Here is a 19,174-nt window from a genome sequence, read left to right as displayed (position 1 = left end):
CACCCTTTCCGATGGGGAACCAATCCTTACAGTAGCCTCTTGTCCAGAGTATAGGCTGCGCATCAGGACAATCAGATGCTGTTGGCCCCCCATTTCTTTTAAAGCATTCCATAGTTTTTTATGATCTACACAGTCAAAGGCTTTGCTGTAGTCTATAAAGCACAGGGTGATTTTCTTCTGAAATTCCTTGCTCCGTTCTATTATCCAACGTATGTTTGTGATATGATCTCTGGTGTCTCTTCCCTTTCTAAATCCAGCTTGGACATCTGGCATTTCTCGCTCCATATACAGTAAGAGCCTTTGTTGTAGAATCTTGAGCATTACTTTACTTGCATGGGATATTAAGGCAATAGTTTGATAATTACTGCATTCTCTGGGATCCCCTTTCTTTGGAAGTGGGATGTATATTGAACGCTTCCAGTCTTTGGGCCATTGTTTAGTTTTCCATATTTCTTGACAAATTTTTGTCAAAATTTGGACAGATTCAGTCTCCGTAGCCTGTAGCAACTCTATTGGTATGCCATCTATTCCTGGTGATTTGTTTCTTCCAAGTATTTTAAGAGCAGCTTTCACCTCGCATTCTAAAATTTCTGGTTCTTCATCATATGGTTCCTCCATGAATGATTCTGTAATCTTTGCATCTCTTTTGTAGAGTTCTTCAGTGTATTGCTTCCATCTTCCTTTTATTTCATCTTGGTCAGTCAGTGTGTTCCTCTGTTGATTATTCAACATCCCTACTCGTGGTTTAAATTTCCCTTTCATTTCTCTAATCTTTTGGAATAGGGCTCTTGTTCTTCCCATTTTGTTGTCCTTTTCTATTTCTATACAATAACTATTGTAATAGTTTTCTTTGTCCCTACGTACTAGTCGTATTGTTGCATTTAGGGTTCTGACTGTGTTTCCATCTCCTTTTGCTTTTGCTTTCCTTCTCTCTTTAACCATTTTAAGAGTTTCTTCAGTCATCCATTGAGATCTTTCTCTCTTTTTAACCAGAGGTATTGTCTTTTTGCATTCTTCCCTGATAATGTCCCTGACTTCAGTCCATAGTTTTTCTGGTTCTCTGTGAAATCTATTCATAGGGTCGCCATAAGTCGGAATTGACTTGAAGGCAATCCATTTCCATTTTTATCAGATATGTGGTTACCTGTATATGGTAGTAGGTTTGTTCGCAAACTGTTTCATAATATCCTGTTGGTGTATTTTTTTTGCTCAGTTTGGCATTGCACAACCAGTCATTCGGCCTCATGGAGAACACAGGCTTCAAGAGGTTGATGGCTGTCATTGTCACATATTTTACTGTGCCTTGTTGCGCAGGAGGGCGATTCCCCTCCCTGTACTAGGCATGCAGGAAGAAAGTGCTTGACCATCTCTGCATTCTCTTGCAGGCAACTGCCCAGGGTCTGCATGCCAGTGGTGGGTGTGGCCAGAGGCAAAAGTGGGTGGGGCAATGGATGTGACTCTTCCTTTCCAGCCTTATGCAAGTCAGAGGATTCTACAAACTCATGCCCAAACAGGCGTGCAACGAGAATTATCACTGTTCAGAGACACCTTCCAGCCGGGTAAAAACACTTGAGAATGCAGAGCTTGGCTGGCAAGGGTTGTGGCCTGGGGGATGGGACATAGCCTCTGCAGAGTCTGAAGGGTGGATGGAAAGTCCCGGAGGCCACATTCGTCTCCTAAGGCTGACGTTTTCCATCCTTGCTATACATAGAAATAGAGAGGAACCATTTCTCCCCCCGCATGCGTCTAGAAAGTCCAGGCCCAGACAGATACTCTTTGCTTTTTCCATGGTGTTTGGTTAAAAGTTGTATTCAGCAAAATTAAAATTGTTCCCCTGGAATTCGGAAGGTTTTTTTCCCCCCTCAGCATTCCATAAAAAGAATCATTGAATTAAAATTGATGTCTTTGGATTGATTTTTGTGTGTGTGCCCTGGTGGTGCCGGCAAGCACTGGACTGGGGATATTTATACTGTGCAGTCAGTACACACCGAATCAAGCTTATCATTTGATTATTTGGGATGGGAGAGTGTATCCTTCTTTAAAAATCATGCAAATTCATAATGTTCCATTTAAAAAAATGTAGTTACTCAATCCAGCTTTGCCTCTTTGCCATTTTGTGACTGGCCAGCTCCCTGAAGAAAGTTTGTGAATGGCCGCACTGTCCACAGGCACTTTCTCTAAATTCTGCAATGTGCTCATAGACCCCCAAAGGCTAGAGACCCTTATTGTATACCCAGCTGGCAAAAAGGAACAGGAATCTTCAGATCCTCTGCCTAACTTATCATATAGGTTTTAATGTGCTCCAATGTGCTTCATAGTCTTAGCAGAAACTTGTTTACCTTCCATCAGATGAGCTCCACCAGGCTCCTTTGTTAAGTGCCACTTGGCAATAGCCATTTCATCAGATCATATGAGAGGGGGCACAGTGGGGCCTCTCCATCTGCTCTGCTGAAAGAGCAGCAATGCTTGATTCCTTCTCCCTCTTCCTCTTGAGCTCCTTCCATTTGAGATGGTCATCACAAGAACTCTCTAATAAAATTTTATTCCCAGATATATTGATAATCAGTACCTCTGAACCTGTTTTGTCTCGTAACCTCTTACATAAACATCTAAAGAATCTCTGAAGATATATTCCTTGTCAATATCATATTGGAGTGGACTATCACCTACCATTTTACATTTAACCATGTTCTATGATAGAACATGATTATCGACAAGAAGGTCACCTCAATGTGGTCCACTTTTTCCTTTGAACATTGCTCAAATGTTGGAAAGGATTGATCCTGAGCCCAGTGACTGTAGCCCTTGATTTCAGAGTGTAGTGGAGGGTGGATGGAATCCCTTATTTTGCCTGTAATTACTTCTCTCCCTTTCCCTCTATGGGGTATTTGGTGCAATTCCACTTGCCACAACCAGTCCCGGAGATGTCTGCCGAGTACGAAGCCTGGCAGTTTTTAATATTCCAATGAAATAACAAGGTGGATGACCCAGATGGTTTTATCAAGAGGACAAAATCTTTATTTCACCCCAAGCCTCCTAGTATTATTAGAACTCATTAGTCGCTTTCTATGCTAAAAACATCTCCAAGTGACTTACAACCATTTCTTAAGAATGCAAAGCAACACTGATTAGTGTTGATCATTTGTTCTGTATTTTTTAGATTTTAAAGTTTGTGATGGTTTAATGATTTTACCGTACTTTTTGTATGATTTGGCAGTTTATAAATATTCTTGTGAATAAGCAAAAGCATAAATAAAAGCAGTACATTATGAAAAAAACCTTCAGCATTCATAAAAAAAACATAGCCAGCTCCCAATTAAAGCAGCAGTAAATAAACAATTAAGAACAGTCAACAACAATTATCATAGTCCAACAAATGCATGGGGAAAGAAGTACATTTTCCCCCTGTGCTGGAAAGGTCTTAGTGATTGTGCCAGGCTGACCTCACTGGGGAGAGACTTCACAAACGAGGAGCCACAACTGAAAAAACCCCTTTCCCTAGTCATCACTCACCACTCCCACACTGGATCATCAGAGGGAGGTTTGGGAATTGTCAGATATTGGTGAACAACCACCACTCAAATGTGAAATGGTATGGGGGGGTGGATTTTCTCACTTATTTCTGCATTGCGAATCTCTAAACAGATGTTTCTATCAAAACCAGAATATTTTTCTATTCTGTTTTCTATTTAAAAAGGGAAATTGAGGAGCAGGAGACCTGACCTCCTCTCTGAGATATTGGACTGCCCTACAAATTTGTAAAAATACAAACACAATTTGGGTTGGTCTTTCATAGTCCAATCCACTTCCTGTGCAGCTTGGAAGAATTCGGTAACGTGTGCCTCTGACCATATGGTGAGTGGTGGCAACATCTGCCATCTCCAAAGATGGAGAATTACATTTTTGTGTGTTTGCTGGTGTTCTTACTTTGCTTCTTTTCTGCATTTCTACTGTTTCTGCAGAGAATTTAACCTAGAAAGTTATATTTGTGTCCTTATTCATCTTAGAAATTTGTGTCAAATTTATTGTTATTAATTTCAAAGCCTTTTTATTGGTTAATGTCATATGATGCTGAAGACAGCCTATTGTGTTTCATAGTGCAGGTTAAATTCTATTTCGAATGCATTAACAATTGAATCTGAAGCTGCAGTTTGATGTAAAATCAGACTGATTACCATATGTTGCTACTTAAGCAATGACTCTAGCTGTTGGAAAAAACAAACTAGGCCTGTCCAAGATGCACATGTTCAGCCTGCTATGCTTGAACTACCCCACTTAAGGAAGGGTGGGCATGGTCAATTAAAAACATAGAGCACACCTAGAAATTTGCTAGAATATATTTCACCTCCCACTGTTTTATCTTGTGCAAACTGAGACACTCCCTGTGTCCACTGGAGACTATACTGCAAAATAGTCAGTGCCATTACTCCACAGTTGTTTTTTCAGTTTTTCTAGTGTAAATTATGCAAAGTGTTGCTGTGCTTCACATATTCACAGAAAGAGAAGCAAAAGAAAATCTTACTATAGGAAACTTCCTTAAAATTGCAAATCAAATATTTAAAGTGACTGAACTATATCAACTGTATTGATATTGTTGCTTCCTTCCTGCTAAAACAAGATCAGCATAGCACATGTCTTGTTTCTGTTATTTGGGCTGATTGCAGGTGTTGCCACCACTCACCATATGTTCAGAAGCACATGTTAGCAAATTCTTCCAAGCTACACAGGAAGTGGATTGGACTGTCTCCTGCTCCCCTGGTACAATCACTATAGCTACCCAATTTCCCTGATTTTAAAAGTTTGATAGAAATATCTGTTGGCTATAGGTACGTTCTTAAACCACAAGGTTTTTCTTTTGCCTATTAGTGAATTTCTCTGCTTTTTAATCTGGGAGGTAAGAAATGGGATCTTGTGCAAGTTTGCTGAGAATGGATTGATTACTTGCATGCTTAGTGAGTTCATTGGGATTTCATTTACTCCTGTGCTTAAGATAGGTGAAATTGACCATGGGGGGGTAGGAGAAGAGGGAGGGAGGGCTGGAGTGGGCAGGGGAGGAGGAAGAAGGAAGGGGAGGAGAGGAAGAAGGAAGGGGAGGAGAGAAAGAAGGGAGGAGGAGGAGGGGGAAGGATTGAAAGGGCAAGAGGGGAGAGGAGGGGAGGGCAGTTTTGATCATTTGCATGCTTTTAAATTCAGTGGGATTTACTCCTGTACAATCATGCTTAGGATAGGTGAAACTGACCTGGGGAAGGGGGAAGGAAGGGGAGGGGGTGAGATTGGGTGGGTAGGCACTGGGCAGAGGGAAAGCCCCTTTCCAAAAGAAAAACATTGTGAACAATATTATTGTTTTTCAGGGTTTCACCCACTTTTTTATTCTACAGCAGGCATATGTAGTCTCTCACCCAAATTTAAACCAAAACTGTCACTGGCCACATCCACACCAGGCCTTTGTTTCACTTCAGACAGTCATGGCTTCCCCCAAAGAATCCTGGGAAGTGTAGTTTGTGAAGGGTGCTGAGAGTTGCTAAGAGATGCCGTGTTCCCCTCACAGAGCTACAATCCCCAGAAGAGGGGCTGACTGTTAAACCACTCTGGCCGCTGGAGATCTGTCAGGGGAATAGGAGTCTCCTAACAACTCTCAGCCACCCTTCACAAACTACACTTCCCAGGATTCCCATAACTGTCTAAAGTAGAATCAATGTCTGGCATGGGTGTGCCAACCTGATAAAGCCAAACAGCTATGCGTCTAGCTTTTAGAACACTGTCAGTTGGTTCTTACTGAGCATGCCTGCGCTTATAATTGCCTCCAATGTTAAATTTCTTAAATTAATTAAAAATCAGCCAGGCTTTTTTTTTTTTACTTTTAAACTGCAGAAGATGAAGGTCAGAGTATGGGGTAAGGTCAGTAATAGGATTACAGGTACTCTGTGAACATGGCTGATTTTTTAATTAATTTCAACAAATTATGAGACCACTGACAGAAAAAAAGTCCAATGGGCCTGGATTTTTTTCTCTTGTTTTACACTTTGAACTCTTGATTCTCTCTGAGTGTTTTGTGTATCGCCAAAGGGGTTGTTAAGCAACCAGTTGTGTGTTCAGGACTGTAAGTTTTGTAAGGTTTTGTTTTGAGATGAGTTTATGGGAAGCAGCAGAATGCTATGGGTGGGATATTTTCAATTTAACATTGTGGAATGCAAAAAATCCATGCTAGCTATAGTAGACAAACCACTCCCATGGCTGTATAATCATTTGCACTGTCTCCATTCTGATTTGAGGCCTGAGGTTCTCTTGGGACCCAACTGTAGGTTTGTTCCTCATAACATCTCCCTTACAAAAGACATGGATTCTCCCTGGCCATTTCTTACCTTTCTACAAAGGGTGACAATATTTGACAATCAAGGCAAGGAATAACACTTTCTTTCCCAAAGAGTCCAGCTCTCACTTAGAGGCAGCTCTCATTTGCCGCCATTTCTCTCCACAAAATCGTGTTGTCAGAGCCCAGCGATCTCTCCAGGGCAATTCCCCTGTAGTAATGGGTCATGATAGAGTTAAACATGTTGTTCTTATGTGCCTCCAAGTCGACTACGACTTATGGTGACCCTATGAATTAGCAACCTTCAAGAGCATCTGTCGTGAACCACCCTGTTCAGATCTTGTAATGGGTTGGAGCCAAGACACCACCGGTTAGATTTTTCTTGTGTTACTTTCAGTTTCCATGTGGTTGTGTGTTAGCCTGTATGTCAACAAACAGTCTCTTGTTCTGGGCTTACAAAGCGAGTAACTTTGTTGAATAAGAACTTAGTGGTGACAACAATCATGTAAGCCTATGGGAAAATTGGGGAATTTAGGTCCCTACCATATCTTTAAAGCACACCCATCACACATTCAAAGCACATGATTTCCCCCAAAGAATCCTGGGAACTGGTTCATTATGGGTGACGGGAATTTGTAGCTCTGTGAAGGGAAAACCACAGTTCCCAGGATTCTTTGGGGGGAGTTGTGCTCTTTAAATGTATAATGTGGAATATGCACCAGAAACGAGTGACAGCAGCAGCTGATGGAATCACTGAGGGTGACAAACAAAACACAGTATTTCTTAGGGTTTGTGAAAGTAAAAAATTATTAAATAATTTTCTATACTGCCCTTCGTCCTAGGAGCCCAGAGCAGCAAACGAGGGACAAACCTTACTCCCTTTTAAATGGCTTAGTGCAACTGCAAAAGCCCAGGGATAAACGAAAAGGCAAGTCAGAGAGAGGACATGATTTGTTGTTATGTGCTTTCAAGTCGACTACGACTTATGGCGACCCTATGAATCAGCAACCTTCAAGAGCATCTGTCATGAACCACCCTGCTCACAGCTTGTAAGTTCAGGTCTGTGGCTTCCTCTATGGAATCAATCCATCTCTTGTTTGGCCTTCCTCTTTTTCCACTCCCTTCTGTTTTTCCCAGCATTATTATCTTTTCTAACGAATCATGTCTTCTCATTATGTGTCCAAAGTATGATAACCTCAGTTTCATCATTTTGAGGACATGATAAAGTGTATAAAATTATGCATGGATGGAGAAAGGAGGAATGTCCCACACTCACCAAGGCCTTTTGCCTTTTCTATTGTGCTTTTTCGGTTACAGAATTTGAAAGATTCCACATTGATACTTGGCCTTGGATTATAGCAGTCAGGCAAGATTGGCCACTCCACCAAACTTTTATCCCCTGGCTTTTGGCGTGGCACTAAGCTTCTTCAAATACTGCTGCTACTCTTCTGACAGCTTCTCAACCACACCTTAAAAACATGAAAGATACAACAAAATAAAACAGCTCAACTCCTTATAAAGCAACTGTACAGTTCAATGATCAACCAAGAGACATGGAAATAGCTCCAAGGGCTTCTGATACAGTAATCAGTGAAGAGACCCCCTTCTTGAATCTGACAGTCATCTTTCAGCAGAGGCCTTGCTAGTCATCTCTGTACTTTTTAACTCCTAGCATAGGTGCTGCTGAACAGAGCACAAGCAGCCAGGCGTTTTAGTGATGAATTCACACTGGTTTTAAAGGTGTTTTATGTTGGCTTGTGTTTATTTTGTTGGACACTGCCCTGATGAGAGATGCTGGTACAGAAATACTTTTACAGGTAAATCATTTGGAGGAGTTTAGGCCTGACCGAAAAGGCGGGATGCGGGGTGGAGAAAGTCAAAAACACTAGGGGGGGCATAGCTCAGTGGCAGAGCTTGGAAAAGTTACTTTTTTGAACTACAACTCCCATCAGCCCAATCCAGTGGCCATGCTGGCTGGGGCTGATGGGAGATGTAGTTCAAAAAAAGTAACTTTTCCAAGCTCTGCTCAGTGGGTAGAGCACCTGTTTGCCTGCAGAAGGCCCCACGTTCAGTTACCAGTGGCATCTCCAGGTAGGGCCGGGAGAGACCCCTGATGGAAACCCTGGAGAGCTGCTGCCAGTCCGTGTTGGCAATACTGAACTAGATGGACTCGGTAGAAGGCAGCTCCCCACGTTCCTAAAACATAACCAACTCCCGCGCGCCTTCCCGACCAACTTCCATCCTCAGGGGAAAGGTGCCCGGTGCGTTGCAAGGCAGGTTTCTTTGAGAGAGGCAGAGAGGAGAGCTACTTGGCCCTGAAGGGGTTAAGGACACTGAGCTGGATTCCTAGAGAGGGATTTGGAGGGGGTGCGTCTCCTAGAGCCGCTTCCCACCCAGCCTGGACTCTTTTGCCAAGGGCTGCGTTTGGTGCTTCCCTTCTGGGATCGGGTGAGCTCCCCGGGTGCTGTGGGGGTGCAGGGGAGGGTGCCAGGAGGGAGACCTGCCATTGAAATGGGAACAAGGGGGGGCTTCTGATTGGGAAGTTGGGGAGACCACCACCACATTTTGTCTCTGGGGCATTTTTGCACGTGGCCGAGCGCTGATCAGAGGAGAAGGCTCTGCAAGGAAGACCTGAAAGCCTCCGAAATTGGGCCCGAAAAGCGAGGGGGGGGAGAGTTCGCAGAGCAGAGCGGGTGGATCCCCGGTCCTGTTGGGTGCAAAGCGTGCGGGCTCCTCGGGAGGAGAGGCTGGTCACTCCTGGGAACAGGACGCTGCTGCCCCGTGTGAATCTGTCACCTGCCCCAGCAAGGCAGCTCATTAACTGAGAGGAGTGGAACCTCCATGTGTCGAGGAAGTATAGCGGACATCAGGCGCTGTGGAGAATTGTTACTTTGTTTTTACATTAAACAGTGAGAAATATGGCTACAGAGAGAAAACCAAAGTTGTGGTTTAGCCGGAAAGGCAGGTTTAACTGAGTTCAGAAACTGTCTACAAGTCTGACAATCAACTAGGTTTTCTTCAGTGAAGCGGCACCTTTCATTTACGCTAAACTTCAAGACGCTTTAGTTTGGTTTTTTGACTTAGAAGCAAAGGAAAGGGGGAGATGATAGACGTGGGTAGAATGGTGCATGATGTGAAGAAAGCGAATATTATTTCTTTCATTTATTTATTTATTAAATTTATATCCTGCCCATCCTCCCAGAAGGAGCCCAGGGCGGCAAACAAAAACACTAAAAGCACTCTCAAACATCTTAAAGACAGACTTTAAAATATATTAAAACATATTTTTAAATATTTTTAAATACTTTTAAAACATATTTAAAAGCAATTCTAAAACAGACACAGACAGGGATAAGGTCTCTACTTAAAAGGCTTGGTGAAAAGACAACAGAGATGGTGCCTGTCATATATTTAAGGGGAGGGAATTCCAAAGTGTAGATGCCACAGTACTAAAGGTCTGCATCCTATGTTGTGCGGAAGGGACTTCCTGATAAGATGGTATCTGCAGGAGGCCCTCACCTGCAGAGTGTGGTGATCGACTGGGTATATAAGGGGTAAGACGGTCTTTCAGGTATCCTGGTCTCAAGCTGTATAGTGCTTTGCACACCAAAACTAGAACCTTGAACTTGGCCTGGTAGCTAATGGACAGCCAGTGCAATTCTTTCAGCAGTGGGGTGATATGTTGGTGATACCCTGCCCCAGTGAGCAGTCACACTGCTGCATTTTGCACCAGCTGCAGCTTCTCGACCAGCCTCAAGGGCAGCCCCACATAGAGCACATTACAGTAATCCAGACTGGAGATTACCAGTGCGTGGACAACAATGGTCAGGCTATCCCAGTCCAGAAACGGCCACAGCTGTCTTACCAGCCAAAGCTGGTAAAAGGCACACCTAGCCACTGAGGCCACCTGGGCCTTTAGCGACAAAGATGGATCCAGAAGAACCTCCAGACTACGGACCTGCTTCTTCAGAGGGAATATGACCCCATCCAAAGCAGGCAACTGATCAATTATCCAAACTCAGGAGCATCAACCCACAGTCCCTCCATCTTGCTAGGATTCAGTTTATTGGCCTTAATCCAGTCCACCACCGAGTCCAGGCACTGGTCCAGGGCTTGCATAGCCTCTCCCGATTCAGATGTTAGACAGAAATAGAGCTGGGTATCATCAGTGTACTGCTGACACCTCGCCCCAAATCTCCTGATGACTGCTCCCAAGGGCTTCCTATAGATGTTAAACAGCATGGGGGACAAGATGGTACCCTGTGGCATCCCACAGCACAATTGCCAGGGGGCTGAAAGACAATCACCCAATGCTATTTTCTGAAAATGACAATGGAGGTAGAATCAGAACCACTGTAAAACAGTGCCTCTGATACCCATCTCACCAAGTCGGCTTAGAAGGATACCATGGTCAATGGTATCAAAAGCTGCCGAGAGATCAAGTAAGAATAACAGGGTCATGCTCCCCCTGTCCTTCTCCTGATAAAGGTCACCATCCATCCGGGTGACCAAGGCTGATTCAGTTCCATAACAGGTCTAAATGGATAGAGAAGTCTTTCTGTCTGTTCCCATAATGGTAGATCTCAGGGCCATCCAATGGAACAGAATGGGGGTGGAGATTCAGAATAGGCCTCAAGAAGTGCTTCTTGACATGGCACGTTGTCAAAACTATGGAAATAACTCCAACATGGAGGGACAGCAACCAACTTTGGAGAGCTCCATATGGGGATTAAACAACAAATCCATAAAGGATGAACTATAAAAGGCTACTAGCCAAGATGACTATTGCTTTTCACATCAGGGTTTGAATGCCCCTTGAGTACCAGTTTCTGGAAATAACAAGTGGGGAGAGTGCTGTTGTGCTTATGTTCTGCTTGCAGGCTACCCATAAGCATTTGGTTGGCCACTGTAAGGATAGGATGCTGGACTAGATGGGCATTTGGTCTAATCCAGCAGCCAGGCTTTTCTTGTTCTTCCATGAGTTCTAGCAGAATGACTAGCAGCAGGGATGTTGCATCTCTTGATTCTCAACCAGATTGAAGGCTTTAATCCATGGGCCTCACGTGAAGGAAACTCCCTAACAGATACCTCATTTTTCTTTGTGTCTTAGCATTCAGCTACCTTTCTTCTGGGGGATGACCTGGTTGCTATCCAAACTCTTCTGTATTTCCTTAGGGAAAGTCTTCCTCTCCTGAAAGTCTTATAATCCACTCAGTGAACAATGTTTTGGCTTTGCAGGTCTTCACAGCACCTCCAATTAGAGCAGCCTTTGGTGGACAAGGGACGAGTCTCTTGCTCCTGGTTGGAGGCTTCTTTGCGATAGTAATGAAATAGTAATGAATAGTAATGAATAGTAATGAAAGATGGAAGACCAAGACTCAGCGGGTCCTGAAGCAGAAAGAGGTGTGTATATCATCCAAGCTAGCAGCCCTGGAGACCTCTGGGAGGGATGTTGCATCTTCTGATTCTCAACTAGAGTGAAGGCTTTAATTCGTGACCCTCACATAAAGGAAACTCCCCGACAGCACTCTCATTTTTCTTTATGTCTGAGCATTCAGTTGCATTTCCTTCGAAGGGATGAAAGACTTCCTCTCCTGAAAGTGTTGTAATCCACTCAGTGAACAATGTTTTGTCTTTGCAGGTCTTCGTAGCACCTCCAATTAGAACAGCCTTTGGCAGACAAGGGAGGAGTGTCTTGCACCCAGTTGGAGACTTCCTTGAAACAGTGATGAAAGATGGAAGACCAAGAGTCAGCTGGTCATGAAGCAGAAAGAGGTCTGGATATCGTTCGGGTTGGCAGCCCTGGAGAATTCTGGGAAAGAACAGTGCAGAAGATCCTGGATAAGGAGGAGATAGTTAGCTCAGATGTACAGCGCCAGTGTTTCAGGCAGTTCTGCTACCAGGCGGCCAAAGGGCCCCGAGAAGCTTGCAACCGACTCCACAGTCTCTGCTGTCAGTGGCTGAGACCAGATCAACATACAAAAAATGAGATCTTGGACCTGGTGATCCTGGAGCAGTTCCTGATTATCCTCCCGGAAGAAATGGAGAGGTGGGTGAGGGAATGTGGAGTGGAGACCAGTTCCCAGGCAGTGGCCCTGGCAGAAGGTTTCCTCCTGAGCCAGGCAGAGGACGAGAAGCAGGCAGGTCAGCAGGTGAGAGAGAGTTTCATCCTAGTAATTCCAAGGGTTTCAGAATGTGAGCAGGGAGATCTTAAAGCACTCTATAATTGCTGAAGCTTTTGTAGGAATCACTCATAGAGGAATAATTCACACTGGATTGTGCCTTTTCTTACCCTTTTTCCATTCATTGTCTTGGATATCCTCATTGTTTTTTCAGGTAAAATGTCTATTTGTGGAAGCGGGCACTGATTTCCTAGAGTCGGAGAAGGCTGTCGTGGATGCCAGAAAGAGTCCCCTGCAAAGTGGGAGCATTCAGGAGAGTGACGCATGTGCCACCTCACTGGGTAAAGATTGATCTTTCTCTATTGATTATGCAATAAATCCTTAGGATGCTTTTATGGTCTCCTGAATCTTTGTTAGTGGTGGGGAGTAGCTTCTCAGTAGCCCTTTTCACAGCTCAAAAATAAATTTACTTGAGGACTTAACCTGGTATCACTTACTTCTGTTTCTCACAGGAAAGATGTCAACAAGACCTCCTCGGTCATCTCTTCTTTGTGCAGGAGGAGAAGCAAGTGCTATGGAACTGGATCAGGTAGGGGGACAGGTCAGTTGAAAGAGAGGGTAGATGCCACCTGGGTGCCTCTGTCTTCTGCTCACCTCTCTGGGCCTGAACAAATTTCTCTCCACTTCTTTTGTCAAATATTTCCACTAGAGAGGCTGTGAATGCCACTTGAGAAGGTTTAATAACTGCAGAATAATAATCATTTTTCCTTGATGAGTTTTCTGGAATTTGTAGTTGAGAATATTTGTGTTATCTATAAAGAGGCAATTATTTTCCTTCCTTTCAGGATCCAGGGTCCCTTGAGGAGTTTTCTGTGAATTTCACAGAAGAGGAGTGGGCTCTGTTGGATCCTGACCAGAGAGCTCTGTATAAAGAAGTCATGGAGGAGAATTGTTACAAAGTTCATTACAAACGCCACACAAGAGAGAAATCATACAAATGCTCGGAGTGTGGAAAGAGCTTCTCTCGTAGTTCTACCCTTATTACCCATAAAAGAATCCATACCGGGAAGAAACCGTATAAATGCATTGAATGTGGAAAGAACTTCTGCCAGAAATCACATCTCACTGCTCACCAAAGAATTCACACAGGGGAGCAACCTCATAAATGTTTGGAGTGTGGAAAGAGCTTTTATCAGAAGACAACTCTCACTACACATCAAAGAATTCACACAGGGGAGAAACCGCATAAATGCTTGGAGTGTGGAAAGCGCTTCACGGAGAAGGGAAGTCTCACCCATCATGAAAGAATTCACACAGGGGAGAAACCTTATAAATGCTTGCAGTGTGGAAAGAGCTTCATACAGAAGTCAAAGCTCACTCGTCATCAAAGAATTCATACAGGGGAGAAACCTCATAAATGCTTGGAGTGTGGAAAGAGCTTCTGTCAGAAGACAACTCTCACTACTCATCAAAGAATTCACACAGGAGGGAAACCACTAAAATGCTTGGAGTGTGGCAAGAGCTTTCGTCAGAGTTCTGCCCTAATTAATCATCGAAGGATCCATACAGGGCAGAAGCCTTATAAATGCTTGGAATGTGGAAAAACCTTTTGTCAGAAATCACATCTCACTATTCACCAAAGAATTCACACTGGAGAGAAACCTCATAAATGCTTGGTGTGTGGAAAGAGCTTCATGGAGAAGAGAAGTGTCACTACTCATCAAAGAATTCACATACGGGAGAAACGATATAAATGCTTCCAGTGTGGAAAGAGCTTCCATCGTAAGGGAATTCTCTCCGCTCATCAAAGAATTCACACAGGGGAGAAACCACATAAATGCTTGGAGTGTGGAAAGAGCTTTTGTCACAGTTCTCCCCTTATTATTCATCGAAGGATCCATACAGGGGAGAATCCATATAAATGCTTAGAATGTGGAAAGAGCTTCATACAGAAGACAAGTCTCACTCGTCAAAGAATTCACACAGGGAAGAAAACACATAAATGCTTGGAGCGTGGAATGAGTTTCACTGAGAAGACAAATCTCACTACTTGTCAACAAATTCACACTGGGAAAAAACCATATAAATGCTTGCAATGTGGAAGGGGTTTCTCTCAGAAACCAGATCTCACTAGTCATGAAAGAATTCACACAGGGGATATACTACATGAATGCTTGGAGTGTGGAAAGAGCTTCATGGAGGAGGAAAAACTCACTACTCATCAACCAATTCACACAGGGGGGGAACCGCATAAATGTTTGCAGTGTGGAAAAAGCTTCTGTCTCAAGTCAAATCTCACTACTCATCAAAGAATTCACATGGGGGAGGAACTGCATAAATGCTCAGAGTGTGGAAGGAGCTTCTCTCAGAAAACAGATCTCACTAGTCATCAAAGAATTCACACGATGGGGGGCACGTGCACTCGAGGGGAGGAAGAACAGGGTAGCTTCGATGCTCTGCTCCCCTTCCCTGATTTAATCACGTTTTGTACCTCACTGAGACCTTGAATCACCCACCTGACTAAGTATAAGTTGTTGTGAGATGCTCCCAGATACATTGGGAGGGGAAGAACATGCAATCACAAACTCTTTAAAGACCCTGTCCTCCATGACCCATGCAGGGAGGCTGAGTCTAGTACAGTCAAAATTAAATTATTAAGTTATTTTTGTCAGATATGTGGTAACCTGTATATGCTATTAGGTTTGATCCCAACCTGTTGTTTCATAGTTTTCTGTTGGCATATAATTCAGTTTTGCTCAGTTTAGCGTTGCACAACCACTCATTTAGCCACATGGAGAATGCAGGCTTCAAGAGGCTGATGGCTTTGTTGCACCATCTTAGGCAGAAAGGTGATTCCCCTCCCTATACTAGGCATGCAGGAAGAAAGTGCTGGACCATCTCTACATTCCCTTGTGGGCAACCATCCAGGGTCTGCATGCCAATGGTGGGTGTGGCCAAAGGCAAAAGTGGGTGGGGCAATAGATATGACTCTTACATTCCAGTCACACACAAGTCAGAGGATTCCACCAATGTCCATCCAGGCATGCAGTGGGAATTATCACCGTTCGGAGACACCACCTAGCCAGGCAAAAGCACTTGGGGAGAGTGCGGAGCTCGGCTGTCAAGGGTTGTGGCCTGGGGGATGGGACATGGCCTATGAAAAGTCTCAAGGGCCAGATGGAGAGCCCTGGAGGCCACATTTGTCTCCCAAGGCTGAAATTCTCCACCCTTGCTGTACACAGAAATAGAGAGGAAGAGAAACTATTTCTCCCACACACACGTGTCCAGAAAATCCACATCCAGACACTGCATTCTGTAAAAGGCACAATTTAATTAAATGTGATGTCTTTGGATGGATGTTTTTATGCCATGGTGGTGCTGGCAAACCTTGGATTGGGGATTTTGATTTGGGAGTGGAGAGGATATCCTTGTTTAAAAATCATGCAAATTTATGATGTTCCTTTTTTAAATTTAGTTTCTCGATCCAGCTTTCCCTTCCTTGCCATTTTGTGACTGGCAACTCCCTGCAGAAAGTTCATGATTGCCACATTCTCCACAGGCCCCCAAAGACTGCAAACCCCTGCCATAGATACTCCCACTTGGCAAAAAGCAACAGGAATCTTCAGATCCTCTGCCTACCTTGTCATTTAGGTTTAATGTGCTCCAATATGCTTCTCCGTCTTAGCAGAAACTTATTTAACTTCCATCAGATGAGCTACACCAGGCTCCTTCATTGAGTGCCACCTAGCAGTAGCCATTTCACCGGGATATATGAGGATATACAAGAACTCTCTAATAAGAAACCAGTGTCCCTCCTCTCTTCTAATTGCCATTCTTTTTGTGTCGTGTCTTTTAAACTCTACACCTGAAAACAGGGAATGCGTTTATTAATGATATTTGTAAGCCACTGAGGGAGCATTAAGTACATAAATAAAATTTTATTCCCAGTTAATAATCAGTATCTCTGAGCCTGTTTTGCCTCTTATCCTCTTCTGTAAACATCTAAAGAATCCCTGAAGATGGTCAATATCATATTGAAGTGGACCATCACCTATCATGTTACGTTTAACCATATTCTATGACAGAACGTGATTATCGACAAGAAGAAGGTCAACTCCATGTGTTCAACTTTTTCCTTTGAACACTGCTCAGATGTTGGAAAGGGTTGATCCTGAGCCTAGGGACTGCAGCCCTTGATTTCAGAGTGTGGTGGAGGGTGGATGGAATCCCTTATTTTGCCTGTAATTCCCTTCCAACTCCTCTCCCATTCCCTCTGTGGGGTATTTGGTGCAATTCTGCTTGCCACAACCAGTCCTGGAGATGTCTGCTGAGTACGAAGCCTGGCAGTTTTTAAAGTTACAATGAGATTATAAGGTTGATGACCCAGATGGGTGTATCAAGAGGACTAAACCTTTATTTCACTCCAAGCCTCCTAGTATTATTAGAATCTGTTAGTCACTTTCTAGCTAAAAAAGGTCTCCAAGTGACACAACCATTTTTAATAACAAAACAGCACTAATTAGTGTTAATCATTCTGTATTTTTTTAAAAAAAAATATAGATTTTAAGGATTGTGATGTTTTAGTGATTTTACCGTACTTTTGTATGATTTGGCACTTTATAAATATTCTTATGAATAAGCAAAACCATGAATAAAAGCAGTTATTATGAAATAACTTTGAACATTTCATAAAAAACTATAGCCAGCTCCCAATAAAAACAGCAGCAAATAAATCATCAAGAAAAGCCAACAACAATTATATTCGTAGTTCAACAAACGCATGGTGAAAGAAGTAATTTTTTTCCTGGCGACAGAAAGATCTTAGTGATTGTGCCAGGCAGACTTCACTCTGGAGAGACTTCACAAACGAGGAGTCACAACTGAAAAGTCCCTTTCCATAGTCAAAGTAGTTCAATTCTGATTTTTGGTGTACAAAGCCCTATACAGCTTGGGACCAGGATACCTGAAAGATCTTCTTACCCCTTATATACCCAGTCGATCACTATGCTCTCCAGGTGGGGGCCTCCTGCAGATACCATCTTATCAGGAGGCCCGTTCCACACAACATAGGAAGCAGACCTTTAGTGTGGTGGCACCGACCCTTTGGAATTCCCTCCCCTTAATTATTAGACACTTGCTGTCTCTGTGTTTGGCACCTAATGAAGACCTTCCTCTTTCAATAAGCCTTTTAAGTAGAGACCTTATCCCAGTTTGTGTCTGTGTTGGAATTGCTTTTTAAGATGTTTTTAAAACTTTCTTAAAAAACATTTTTAAAGATGTTTTGTTTAAGATATATTAAAATATGTCTGTTTTTATGTTCTTTTATAGTGTTTTTGGTGTTTTTGTTTGCTGCCCTGGACTCCTACTGGGTGGAAGGGCAGAATATAAATTTATTAAATAATAATAACAACAACAACAACAATAGTCATCACTCACCACTCCCACATTGGATCATTGGAGGGAACGTTTGGAAATCATTAGATACTGGTGAACAACCAGAAGATAAATGTGATGTGGTATGGCGGGAAAGAATGAATTTTCTCACTGGTTTCTGCATTGAAAATCTCTGTAATTTAATAGTACATTCATTTCTGAGAATATTGTAAAAAAAAAAAAAAACATATTGCAGTACTGAACACTTCCGTGCAATTAAGAGGTCAAGACCAATATTCAAGTATCTGGTCTGTATCTTACAAAATGGAAAGCGTTGAAATATTTCATGTTGGATTTGGTTTTTCTTTTCTTTTTCTCTAGTCTGCCATACGCATCTTCTGCTTGTACATTTCTTTAGTACAGTTTAGCTGCTTTATATAAGATAAATTAATAATAAATAATGTTTTGGTGTTTTTAATTTAAGTGATTTTCACTAAACCTTTTGGGAAAATGTGTTCCCTGAGTTGCAGGTAACCAGGCCTGTCTGAAAAGCTAAACAATATTTTGCATCTCTTCTCCCTTCTGAACAAAAAGCTACATTCCTTTATATGGGGAACATTTTGGTTATTTTGTCTTGTTTTGCAAATCTGTGGGAGGGACAAGGAACTCTAGGGGGCTCCGAAGCCGCCACCCCCCAATCTCAGGGGGCTGGGGCTCTAATCCATTAACCTTAGGGTTGCCATATTCCAGTTCCACAAATCTGGGCAGGTTAATTTGCATATTATGCAAATTATTTGCATATTATACAAATATTTGCATATTAATACTTGGATTGTCCAGTTGTTTTGTTTTTGTGCCTAGGAATTACCACCAAAAACTGGGGAAAGATGTGAGAAATCTTTTTTTTAAAAGCAACATTTTCAGCCTTAAATGCCTAGACTCTAGTTTCCAACACTATGGAGTATTTATTGATTAAGAGAATTTGTATCCTGCCCTTCTGCTGTTAAAAACAGAGCTCAGCACAGCTTACAAATATAATAAAAACAATAAAAATACACAATCAATATAAAAACATAATAAAAACACAAAATAGCAACAAACATAAAGTAGGTCAGGGCAACAGTACGGTTAACCATATACGATATATTTCAAAGATGTGGTAGGTGGAGAAAAACAAGAAGCCAAAATGTTAGGAAAAGGAGTCTTTCACACCACATGCTCAGTTGTAAATACTGTTGCAGCAAGCTTTACAAGTTTCTCCAGTATTCCACTGGTGCAGGCACTCAGACATTCAAAGTATCTGTATGTTTCTTAGGTTTCATAAAAGCAGAGCTTTGCTTAACTCAAAATTTCTCAACCACATCTACAC

The 19,174-nt window shown here is 42.7% G+C and overlaps 1 protein-coding gene and 1 non-coding gene across 5 annotated transcripts in view; one reads left to right on the top strand and one right to left on the bottom strand.

The window, feature by feature from the left end:
- Window positions 1–17,652, top strand: part of LOC133381530 (zinc finger protein 665-like) — a 62,039-nt gene extending 44,387 nt beyond the window's left edge. The window contains exons 1-6 of one of the 4 annotated variants that reach the window (XM_061620734.1): window positions 8,670–8,758; window positions 11,549–11,713; window positions 11,952–12,462; window positions 12,647–12,773; window positions 12,945–13,033; window positions 13,278–17,652. In XM_061620734.1, the coding sequence (XP_061476718.1) occupies window positions 12,046–12,462; window positions 12,647–12,773; window positions 12,945–13,033; window positions 13,278–14,939 (2,295 nt within the window). In that variant the 5' untranslated portion in view covers window positions 8,670–8,758; window positions 11,549–11,713; window positions 11,952–12,045 and the 3' untranslated portion in view covers window positions 14,940–17,652. Of the gene's footprint in view, window positions 1–8,669; window positions 8,759–11,548; window positions 11,714–11,951; window positions 12,463–12,646; window positions 12,774–12,944; window positions 13,034–13,277 lie in introns of those variants that run through there. The other 3 variants (XM_061620733.1, XM_061620731.1, XM_061620735.1) reach the window with 3 other exon arrangements.
- Window positions 7,900–8,006, bottom strand: LOC133382645 (U6 spliceosomal RNA). The gene has a single exon (XR_009762031.1). It is a non-coding gene; the product is annotated as a U6 spliceosomal RNA (small nuclear RNA).
- Window positions 17,653–19,174: the final 1,522 nt, after the last annotated feature.

The sequence above is a fragment of the Rhineura floridana genome, chromosome 3 (genome assembly GCF_030035675.1).
Source record: "Rhineura floridana isolate rRhiFlo1 chromosome 3, rRhiFlo1.hap2, whole genome shotgun sequence".
Lineage (NCBI taxonomy): Eukaryota > Metazoa > Chordata > Lepidosauria > Squamata > Rhineuridae > Rhineura > Rhineura floridana.
This window is presented reverse-complemented; position numbering and strand designations above follow the sequence as displayed.